Source organism: Candoia aspera, chromosome 10, assembly GCF_035149785.1.
Source record: "Candoia aspera isolate rCanAsp1 chromosome 10, rCanAsp1.hap2, whole genome shotgun sequence".
In the NCBI taxonomy this organism is placed as follows: Eukaryota; Metazoa; Chordata; class Lepidosauria; order Squamata; family Boidae; genus Candoia; species Candoia aspera.
In genome coordinates this window covers 23,391,779-23,403,644 of record NC_086162.1, presented here as the reverse complement: position 1 = coordinate 23,403,644, position 11,866 = coordinate 23,391,779, and the positions used below count along the sequence as shown (strand labels likewise).

General features: G+C 44.6%; 1 protein-coding gene across 1 annotated transcript; it reads left to right on the top strand.

Moving 5' to 3' along the window:
- Positions 1–10,255, top strand: DMAC2 (distal membrane arm assembly component 2). Its single transcript, XM_063312154.1, has 6 exons — positions 1–47; positions 3,629–3,816; positions 4,203–4,283; positions 5,158–5,297; positions 6,929–7,091; positions 9,787–10,255. Exons 1-6 carry the CDS (start codon positions 30–32, stop codon positions 9,971–9,973), a joined length of 777 nt encoding a protein of 258 aa, XP_063168224.1. The 5' UTR covers positions 1–29; the 3' UTR covers positions 9,974–10,255.
- The last annotated feature ends 1,611 nt before the right edge of the window (positions 10,256–11,866 follow it).

Here is an 11,866-nt window from a genome sequence, read left to right as displayed (position 1 = left end):
GTCGGCGGGAGTCACGTGACACGCTAAAGATGGCGGCGCCGGGGCTGGTGAGTAATAGTGGGATTTTCTGCTTTTCGGGGCAAACCGATTTCAGGGCAAATGGACCGGATTTGAGCTCGGTACTTATTCAGCTGGGCCGGCAGAGGACGGAAAGGGAGAGAGAGAGAGAGCACTGATAGTTAGGCAGTCGTTATTTATTTACTAAGATTGATTTTTTTTTACATGATGCGGGGAAGGCAAAGGGCTTTTACCCGTAAATAAGTCGGTTTTTCCTGAAGGAAAATGGAGGTTTTGTAACCGAAGTGACGCCAGGGGTGTCAGTTTTTCCTGTAGCTCCCCTCCCACCTCGTCCACAGATATCAAGCCGCGACCCTTTTCCTGATTATTTGTTTCTATTAGATTTGTCTCTCCCCTTTATTTGTGTGTGTATATATATATATGCGTGTGTGTGTGTGTGTATAAATTATATATTCAATTCAATTCAGTAGTTGATTGTGGTCTTAGACCAGTACTATAAATTATACACACACACACACACATTTATGTAATTCATAATTATATAATATTATTTAAAACTCAAGGTGGCGAACATACCTAGTCCCCTGCCTCCTATTTTCCCCACAACAACAGCCCTGTGAGGTAGGTTGGGCTGAGAGAGGGAGGGACTGGCCCAAAGTCACCCAAGCCAAGAAAAGCTTTATTTCTTGCTTAAAGTCCCTCTTTAATCTTTGCCTGCAGCATTGAAATTTGGGCAATGAGGTTTTCCCTAGAGATAGAGGGGCCGAGGGAGATATTTCCTCAACTTCTTTGAGGCTTCTGTTAAAGGGAGGCCCTGTTCCTTCTGAATGAGCTTGATGCGTTAACCGTAGCTACAAAGCCACCCTTTTTTTCAGTCAGAGTTGCTCTCTTTTAGGTAGCCATGCTTAAAATAACATTAAATGGCACCCAGTGCCACTGAATTCTTCAGCTGAATTTGTACTGGGCATTCATCAGTGAAAGAATATCTGTAGCTCAGGGTTGAGCCATTGGGTCCTTGGCGTTCTCTGAGCTTGTGGTTTTCTTGCAAACGTTTCATTACCAGGCCTGGTATGTGTGGGCATGCCCATTGGGGCATAGGCATGGGCATACACTAATGATGTTCCTTAGCTTGGTAATGAAACATCTGCAAGGAAACAGCCAAGCTCAGAGAACAGCAAAAACCCAATAATCTCTCTCGCATACAAACATACTTTGCTGAATGAGCCAATAGTCTAGAATGTAACTTGAGCTGTGATGAAGTACTGGTTTGGGGCTGAAGGCTTGCTGGTAGTACACACACCTTACACAGAACTTTTCCCCTGCAAAACGTCCTGTAAAATCTCTTAACTGGGCAGGGAATAGGAAATGGACACACTCAGTCCCAAGGAATCAGGGAGTGAGACAGCCTCATTCTAGAGACTGTTAAGAAATAGAATAGCCAGCATGCTAGCTCCACATCTCCAAAGGGCAGATGTTGTAGGGAGCTGTGTTAGTCTGGTAGCCCCTTTTCCAACTAACTCATTTTATTAAAAGGCAGAAGCTTTTTAGTTGGAAAAGATGCTCAGATTTTTTTTTTAATTTTCTATTCCGCCTTTATTATTTTTATGAATAACTCAAGGCGGCGAACATACCTAATACTCCTTCCTCCTCCTCCTCTTTTCCCCACAACAACAACCCTGTGAGGTGAGTTGGGCTGAGAGAGAGTGATTGGCCCAAAGGTCACCCAGCCGACTTTCATGCCCAAGGCAGGACTAGAACTCTCCTACCACGCCTGATTGGCTCTTGGGCTGAGAGAGAGGGACTGGCCCAAGGTCACTCAGCTGGCTTTCATGCCCAAGGTGGGACTAGAACTCACAGACTCCTGGTTTCTAGTCTCCAAAGGGTGAAAATGTATCTTTGCATTGTTCTAATAACAACAAGCTTTGGAACGGGGCGTTTTACGAGGGAAGATACATTCAGAGTTTCAGAAAGATTCAGGAGTGGTACATTCCAGCTTCTGTTTCCGTAAATAGAAGGGAGTGATTTGCGAAGCTCCAAGAACATTGGCTGTGTAGCTAAAAGTGCCGACCAGTTGGTGGTGCTATTAAGTCAAGGAAAATTCAGTGTCTCAGCAGATGGCATCACCCAGCTGAAACTACTGTATGCAGGGTTGGGCCTGATTTGGATGGGAGACCATGGCAGAATACCAGAATACCATATCTTTATCCTCAAATGTGCATTATTACCATCAGAAAACCCTCCTGTTGCAGGATATGAGCATGTGGATTTCTCTTTTCCATCGCTGCACAGTTTTGGTTCTCTTTCCTTGCATTGTCTCAGCAGGAGGCAGTATCTAGCTCGGTGTTTCTGAACCTCAGCAAGTTTAAGATGTGTGGACTTCAACTCCCAGAATTCCCCAGCCACACATCTTGCTGAGGTTCAGAAAAACTGAGCTAGCTGATCTGCTCTGGGCTCAGAAGCTAAGCAGGATTGGGCCTGGGTTATACTTGGATAGGAGACTGCTATGGAGTACCAGGGCTCTAGGCTAAGCTAGGCTGGACTGGGAAGTTGGAAAAAAAATTCCACTTACTCAAATTGCTTTTCTGATATTCAAAACAGGTCAGAGTCTATGTGTGTAAAAGAATATAGCTTGGGAAGGAGGAAGACAGCAGTGAAATGTTAACAGGGTACAAATGATAACTTAGTGCTGAGGAAGTGGAAAGCATGAGAAAGGGACTCCTTGAGTCCCTACCTTGATTTTGCTTGATATAAGATGGGAAAGAGAGAGACTGTGACAAGCTTTCAAGATGCTGTTCCTGGAACGTTCCTGGAATCCCTGCTGCTTCTGCTTTTTTAACTTGGCCTACCCTGACCTCTTGCTATATGGGAAACAGTTTTAAGATAGCAAAGCTCCTCTTAATGTTAGAAGGTCTAGCCAAGCTGGGTCGCCTCTCTCTTCTGCTCCAATGGAGTGGTCACTAGTGAAGAGAAGAGAGACCACTAGCAACCTGTTTCACATCCATGCTATAGAACAGTGTTTCTCAACCTTAACAACTTTAAGACGTTGTCTTAAAGTTGCATGGCTGGCTGGGGAATTCTGGGAGTTGAAGTCCACACATCTTAAAGTTGCCAAGGTTGAAGAACACTGCTGTGACCCACCTCAGCTATCTTGAAAAGCTAAATAAGATTAGACTTGGTAAGAACTTGGATGAGAGACCACCAGAAAATGCCAGGATTGCAGATTAGCATGCTGGCTGGAGAATTCTGGGAGTTGAAGTCCACATGTCCTAAAGTGGCTAAGGTTGAGAAATGCTGCTATAGAGAGAGTTTTCTTCGTACCCCCCTTGGCCAGGTTGTGTAGCAATGGCAGTCGGGGCAGCATGTCAGCCATCAGTTGTTGGGGAGGGCAGGTTAAAGCCGCATCATATTACATTTTGGGTTAGAAGTGGCCCCTGATTGGGGATGGTGAAACAGCACCAGCATAAAGATTAGTTTGGTAGTATTATGAGGTAGATGACCTGCAGGAGATGCAAGTTAAGGAACTTAGTGGCTTTCCCTGTCACTGCTTATCTCAGTAAAACAGACCTTCCTTCTTTCTAGAAAACACTGCTTTGGTTTGTTCTTTCTCCAGCTCCGGCAGAGCAGAGGCGTTATCTCCTCCTGTGTCCGCTCTCAGTTCAGCAGCACTTCAGACAGCCTTTCTGCAAATCCTCGGAGAGGTGGGATTCTTCAGTACCTCTCCAAGTGCTTCTACGACATTGAAACGATTGTCGATGTCACCCAGAAGTTAAAGAGGTGGAAAATGGAAAAAGGAAACAAGTACGTGTGCCTGGGGGATCTTTTTGCCCAGATTTTTGAGAACTTGGGCTGGCAGATAAAGTTCTTCCTTTAATTCCTGCTGTAATAGTAGATTCCTGCATTGGGCAGGGGTGGATTAGATCGGTGTTTTTCAAACTTGGAAACTTCAGTATGTGTGGATTTCAACTCCCAGAATTCCCAGAGAAGGGAAGAAGGGAGAGAGAGAGAAAAGGGAGGGAGGGAGGAGGGGTCACATTGACCTGGCTGTGGGTGCCATTCCAACACCTTTCGGCCTTTCACGTTCTCTGATTCTTGTTCCTTATTCTGAAAGCCCCCCAAATCATTCTGACAGCTGCCGTAACCAAAGACAGTATCTCAAGGAGGTTTTTGATCTTCTCCTCCCCCAGGTATGATGTTGCCCTGCATCAGCGTTATGGCAGTGATCTTGGAGCTGCCCTCTTTGTCCTGAAACTGAAAGGAAGAATTCGGTATGCAATGCCTATTTTCTCCAGGAGTACATTGTGGGAGGGCTGTGAGTATCTTCTGCCCCCCTCCAGCCCCTCGGTTTTCTCCTTTGATGCTCTCCTTCCTCCCTCCCTCCCTCCGGCATGTTCTTTCACCTTTCATTGCAAACTGCTTGAGCCCAGTATCTGTGGTCTTAACATTAGGTGGAGAACTAATTCAGCCCTTTCAGGAGGGAGGATGAATACATGTTAATTATATATACTGGAATTAGATTGGGGGCAGGGCAGAGGAAAGATCCTAGCATATTAGGAACTGCTAGATTTTGTAACTGAATGAACAGGGTAATGAGTTATTAAATATAAATGCTGGCTGAGAATTCTGGGGATTGTAGTCCCAGCACATCTGGAATGACCTGTTTGCTTTATATGGGCTGGCACTGTGTGGTACGTGAACCTTTTTGTAACTCTGAGGTTCTCTCCAGAATTAAGCAGAGCTGAAAATTGGTGGCACAATTTTCATCAATTTGGGGGGAGAGTATCACATGCAAATTGTAGTGTAACTTATAAGGAAGTTATAACCTGGCTTCTAAACACTACAGCTGAAACAAAATCCAAGCCCTGTTCATCTTCGGGACATAACCATCCATATTTTACACCTTCCCTCCACTTCCTATATTCCTTTCCCCACCAGAAATGTGAAATGCAGCTCCCAGCACTAATAGTTGGCCTACCCTGATCTCTGGGCCTCCAGTGACCCCTCCAGGACCTTGTGGGTTTCATCTCCCAACAGCCCAGGCCAGAACACAAATTCAAGGACAAGAAACATGGAGAGTTGCAATTTGTCAGTATCAAGAACTGGAGATTTTTTTCTATGAAAAGCACATTTATTTTGTTTTAGTTTCCAGGACCAAATGGATTGGTATTGCGAGAACCCTGAAGAGGAAGAAACCATGGACCTTCTCAATTATGCTGGGAAGTCCTTGGAAGCCGTTGATCTCAGCGGTTCTGTCATCAATTACATAGGCCTGAAAAACCTTGGTGAGAAATTGGGCTCCATCTGGGGGCAGGGAAGGTTCAGATGGCAGTACAATGCTGCATTTGGATATACAGGTAGTTCTCGCTTAACGACCCCAATTGGGACTGGAATTTAGGTTCCTAAGTGATGCAGCCATTAAGTGAATCTGGACCCATTATATGACCATTTTTGCAGTGGTCATTAAGTGAATCACTGCGGTTAATAAACAAATCACAAGGTAGTTAAGCAAACCATGTGGTCGTTAAGTGAATCACACAGTTCCCTATTGATTTTGCTTATTGGAAGCTGGCTGGGAAGGTTGAAAATGGTGATCACATGACTGTGGGAGGCTGCAACCATCGTAAATGCAGGCTGGTTGCCAAGTGCCCAAATTGCAGTCACATGACTGTGAGGACACTGCAGTGGTCGTAAGTGCAAGGAATGGTTGTAAGTCATTTCGTTTTTTAGTGTTGTCATAACTCTGGATGGTCATTAAACAAATGGTTGTTAAGCGAGGACTACCTGTAGAGATGTCAAAACCTTTTGCAGTTGAAATATTCCAACCTGAGATTCTGGACAAGGTCCAACGTCGAAATGAACTACCTGTTCCAATTTGGAACAAAGGTCAGGACACCAATTTTGAGGTTAGCCCACATCCAGTATGATTGAGATGGCCTGGCCTGGGGTCAAAGTGGCTTTTCTGACAGCAGGTCAGGCAGTCTAAGGTCAGAATGTGAACACCTCATCTTAGGGATATGGAAAAGAATCTATGCACTAGCCATTATGTGGACGAAACAGTCTTGGACAGCCTGTGTTTGGATCTAGATAATGGCCTCCTGGTTTGATTTGGGATGCTGGTTATCACCTGTAAAGCCCTCTGCAGCATAGGGCCAGGCTACTTGTGAGACACAGACACAAGAAGAGCCACCAGTCCATCTTTTGCCCCCGCACACAGGGCATAGATGCAGGAACACCGGCGCACTCATCTCAAGACAGATGCTGTCACCAACTCTCTTAGCCCAATCTACCTCACAGGGTTGTTGTGGGGAAAGATGGGTCTTGTACTGTGCTTAGCTATAAGCATATACCAGATAAAAATACTAATAGGAAATACTAGTATTCAAAGGATTGCCTTCTCTGATACCGAAGGTAAAACAGGCATCGTGGTTAGAATTTACAGTAAATCTTTCCTCTGGAAAAATATGCCAGATCAACCTTCTCTCTCTCTTTTTCTTATCCATCCATCCATCCCTTGATTGATTGATAAATTAATTGATTTTATACCTGGCCTTTCTTTAGGAGCTTATGTGGGAAACTCCATTCTTTCCCACAGCAATGCCTTTATGGGGTGCAGTGGGCAAGAGTGTTGGGCTCAAACACCCCTTGCTGAACTTCCGTGGCTGGGGTAGACTTGAACTTGTGTCTTTCCACTCCACCACCCTGGCTGTGGTATAGCGCCCATTCATAGTCTCTGCCACATAAGCTTTAGCTACATCTAACTTTTCTGCCCGCAATGAGCCACAGGACAGTTTGCAACCTTTGCCCAGTTTTTTGTTAGTGCCAAGTATAAACTTTTTCCAGACTTTCATGTGTGGTCGTGCATTTGAGGTTGGGGCCCACTTTCAATCTCCTTTTCTCCTGGATCCTCCCACAGTTAACCTGAAAGCCTTGAAGCATTTGAACTTGAGCAGATGCCCCTTCATTGACAACTGGTGCCTGAGCCAGCTGCACCCCTTTGCAGGCACCCTGCAGAGCCTGTCCCTGGCTGGCTGTTCCCGGATCACCGAGAAAGGGCTGGCTTGCCTCCACCACCTTGAGTAAGTGCAACCAGTTCGTCTGCCTGCCAAAGTATCGGTGTGACTTAATTGTGATGCATCATTCCAGGGTTGGAAAAAGAGAGGTGCAGAGTTGGAAGCTTGCCAGGGAGCACCACGTTCCTTAGATTGTGGCATTTCTGTAGCACAAGTCATAGAATCCTGGAATTGGGAGAGCACTTAGAGGTTGTGTATTCAAACCCATTATTCAGCATCCACTGCAACATTCTCAGTTTGAAGTTTAAATCCTTCCAGCATAAACTCAGTCTGTGAGCCAGAGGGGTACAGTCTGGTGCCCCTAGGTGATACTGGCCTTCTGAAAATTTTGGGAGAAATACTGGGGGGGGGGGTAAAAAAAAATCAAGATAGCACCATGCCTGTGCAGTTGAAGCCCCACCCTTTCCCCGTGTGATGCACGTGGAAGGGGGCTTGGACTGGGCAGGTGCCGTCTTGAGCCATTCACCCCCCCCCCACAGATGCCCTAGAAATATTTGGGAATTATTACTAAGTTATAATATTTAATCTGCCCAAAGGGGAAAATTGCTAAACCCACAACACAGAAGTACCATATGGGTCGTATTTCATCTCAATTAGATTTAAACGAAAATGGACTGAAATCAAATGTGGGTTTTGTGGGGACATCCCCCACTATTTTTAGAGTAAAGCCCCCATCACTGGATTCAGCAGCCAGGCATGCTGTAATCTCGCAAATCTCAGGCTTGATTCCAACCAAGTGGATCAAAAAACCAGCCAAATGCCTTGAAAGGCTGAGTCAGGCAGACACAGCTGGAAATTAGGACGAACCAGAAGAGAGGGCTCCAAATCAGAGGCAAGGCATCTGAGGCTCTAGGGAGGGGGTGGCCTTTGCAGCTGAGCGGTCTTCCCCAAGTTGCTGATATCATTGATTTTTCAAAGAGGGTTCCTCTTTCCACACTTGGACCTGTAATTTAAGTTTATTAATATAGCAACATGAGTGTGCTCTTTGAGCAGCACCAAGGAAAAGTGTACAAGTCCTCGCTTAACAGCCATTCGTTTAGTAACGGTTCAGACTTACGATGGTGCTGAAAAAACCGACTTACAACTGGTACTCGCATGACCGTCGCAGAGTCTCCATGGTCATGTGATCGCAATTTGGATGCTTGGCGACCAGTTCGCACATATGGCTGTGGTCACGTGATCGCCATTTTCGACCTTGCCAGCCGGCTTCTGGCAAGCAAAATCAATGGGGAACCACATGATTCACTTAATGACCGTGTGGTTCGCTTAACACTCGTGATGATTTGCTTAATGACCGCCACAAAAAAGATCATAACATTGGGTAGGATTCACTTAATGACTGCTTTGCTTAGCAACTGAAATTCTGGTCCCAACAGTGGCTGTTAAGAGAGGACTACCTGTAAAGATGAGGAGATTATCAACTATAGCATAAAAACAGACTCAGTCTAAATATTCTGTGTGACTTAAAAGATGGGGAGGTAAAAGCTGTCACTAAAACCAATAATAATAGATAAAGTGGTGGGTGGATAGATAGGGTGGGAGAGAGGGATGGACAGATGGATGGATGGATGGACAGAAGATGGATAGATCGATGGATAATACGTAGTACTAATAACGGATAGTACGTATTATCTAAAAAGCTAACAGAAGCTGGGTGACAGACTAATAACAATAGTAGTGGTACAGATTAGGAATAATTTTGATTGAGCCTGATAGGCTCTAGCTGGCAGTCAGTAGCAGGTGGATTTTGCGTTGTGCTTCATGTGGTTGTCCTTGGCTTTTGGGACTCATGGCAGCAAGATAAGGTCATTTTCCCTCGTAACCATGAATGCTAAATGGGACTGTCTATATAGAGGGATGGTATCTCCAGGTTTTTCCTCCTCCTCTATAATAATGGGTCAGATTCAAAGAGCTTCAAAATAACCAAGTGTTTTCAATCAGATTTACACATAGCTCCACAAATGTTTACATTTCAGGCTAACTAAAGAAAGTGTAGTTCAGCAGACATTGGTAACATGTCTTATCAGAAATTCGTATTTTCCTTTAAAAATGATGGCAGTTTAGAAATACTTTACGTACTTAACTGGGTGCCTCTTTAGCCAGTTGTTTTAATCCATTGCTTCAACCAATTAACTGATGATATTTCAGCTTTGTTTAAAATTGGCTCCTCGGTGGTGAATCATTTTAGCAGATTGACCTACCTATTTAAAAAGGTTGCAAGCTAGTTTAAGAAGAGCATAATTTCAACAGTAGGAACTTAATTTTTTTAAGGTGTCTTTCAGGACAGCTGTGTGTGTGTGTGTGTGTTTATGCTGTTAGAGAAATGTTTAAAGGGGCTTTGATTGGGTTTCTTTTTATTTGGTTTTGTTTCTCTATTGTGTTTTTGTCTTATGGGTGACTTTGGGCCTGTCACTCTCTCTCAGCCCAACTTATCTCACAGGGTTGTTGTGGAGAAAATAGGAGACAGGCTGCCTGAGTTATATACAAAAAGGTGAGATAAAAAATAATAATAATAAGTGCCTATAGATATGTTTAATGAAATAAATAAAAGAAATCTCTCGCAGCAGTTCGGACAATCATACAGTACAGTCACTTATCAAGTTGCTCATCATGGCAGGCTGATCTTTTCAGAGAATAGGCAGGAGGCAATGAATGTGAAGGAAAAACCCCTATATTAACTCTCTTTATGTTGCTCTTGCAGAAATTTGGAGCGCTTAGATGTCTCCAACCTTCCTTCTGTTCCTCATCAACTGTTAATTCGGATACTCCTGGAAGAAATGTTGCCCCAGTGTTATATTGTGGGGATGGATGACAGTGAACATACAGACTTTCCCACTGAACAAGAAAAACAGAGGATTAGCCAAACACCCAGCAAGATCTCCACTTGAGCCAAAATGGACACAATTCCAAGGATCTCCCACTGCCTTTGAAAAAACAATTCCGCAAATTCTTCCCTTCCCGCTCTGCACCCCATTGATACATGGACACAGTTATTTTAAAGCAGACTCCCAATGTTGTTGGCCAAGCTAGCTGCGGATTCTAGGAATCAAATAGCCGATGTGGCAGCGGGTGAGGGAAGTGCTAAAGAATGCCCATTAGTTCATTTTCCTAATGGCTGCAGCATAATAAACGGAGTCTCCCTGTCTGGGTGGGGAGTTAATGCCGAAGATGTTCGTTTCCCACTTTTGGGGTGAGGTGACTTACTATATCAGAATTTAAAAAAAAGAAGTGTCTGTAATTGCACATTTGATTTGATCAACTGAAAGGCTGAAGGATCTGCTGATGTACCTTGTTATCAAATGGCCTGGATGAGTTTTGGACATCAGACAGCTAGAGAGACCCGGGGTAGCGAGGAGGAAATGCTCTCAAAGAGGGTGGATCATAATTTTTGATTTGAACTTCCTGCTGGAAGAGAATTCAAAATCCCCAAGATTTCACATCGTCTTGCCAACAACCCCATCCTGGATCTCAAGATCGCAAAGCAAGAAATCAGACGGGCAGGTAGACTTCCTTTGAATAAGGAGGTTCTGCTTCTCAGGGCTTGCACGTGGTGTTAGAGGTAGGGCCAGTGCTGCTTTTCATACGCAACTGTGTTGTCTGAGCAGCTTCCTCACCCTGAACTGTCTGACCCATGCAGGAAAATGCTTCTGCTTCATCCTCCTTGTCCTTTTTTTACATATGCAAATAGGCACTGGTGATCCTTGTTTGCTGCTTGTTTCCTTGTGTGGGTGCAAAGCAGGGCTTTACCCATCTCTATTTAAAGGACCTGCCCTTTCTGTGGCAGCCACCAATTTCCATTAGGTTCAGCTCTGTCTGGTCCCCACAGCCCTTGTTGATAGCTCTGGGGTGGAAAGCCACAGCTGTAAAGCACCTGCGCTCCTCCTCTTGCAGGCTGTTGATGAAAACAATTTTTGCAAGTAAGAACAGGCCTTGGCATTGGCTGGAAACCAGCAGGATTTACACGTTCAAAGAAGCCATTGCAACAGCTGAAAACAGAATGTTTGGGCTGCGGGCCTTTATAGCACAGTGTTGCCCTGAGCAACCCATTCTATGTATATATGTATGCGTGTGTATAAATATACACACGCATACACTTTTGGGATAAATGGTAATGGGACAACCTGTAATGGCAGATGCGCTGGGTGGATTCAGCCTACAGCAGTGTTTCTCCACCGTGGCGGCTTTCAGTTGTGTGGACTTCAATTCCCAGAATTCCCTAGCCAGCTGGCCCCATTCTATCCTGCAGCATAAGACTAGGCCCAGGATAACTGTTTATGGTAACGTTGCTCAACCTCAGCAACTTTAAGATGAGTGGACTTCAACTCCCAGAATTCCCCAACCAGCCATGCTGGCTGGGGAATTCTGGGAGTTAATGTCCACACATCTGAAAGCTGCCGAGGTTGAGAAACGCTGGCCTACAGGATCTTCTCAGTTTGGCCAACACACCATCTGTATCCACGTGGGATTCTCGGCCTAATCTACCTTTCAGGGTGGTTATTAGATTAAACTGGAACCCTTGGGTCATTTTTCTTTTAACTGTCATATTCCTATGAACTGTGCTGGCATCAATTTTTGACAAGCATTGGAGTATAAATAGCAGATCATACTAATTTTACATGAAGTAAAGGGCAGGGTTTAAAAACAGCAAGCTCTCTGCTGGAGATGCGTATCATAAACCATTTGACAATTATGAGACCCCCCCTTTAGAAAACGTAGCAACTTCAGAGAGGTTTGTGTGATTCTTTGAGAAAATTAGACGTGGATCATGTGTACAGAAGACT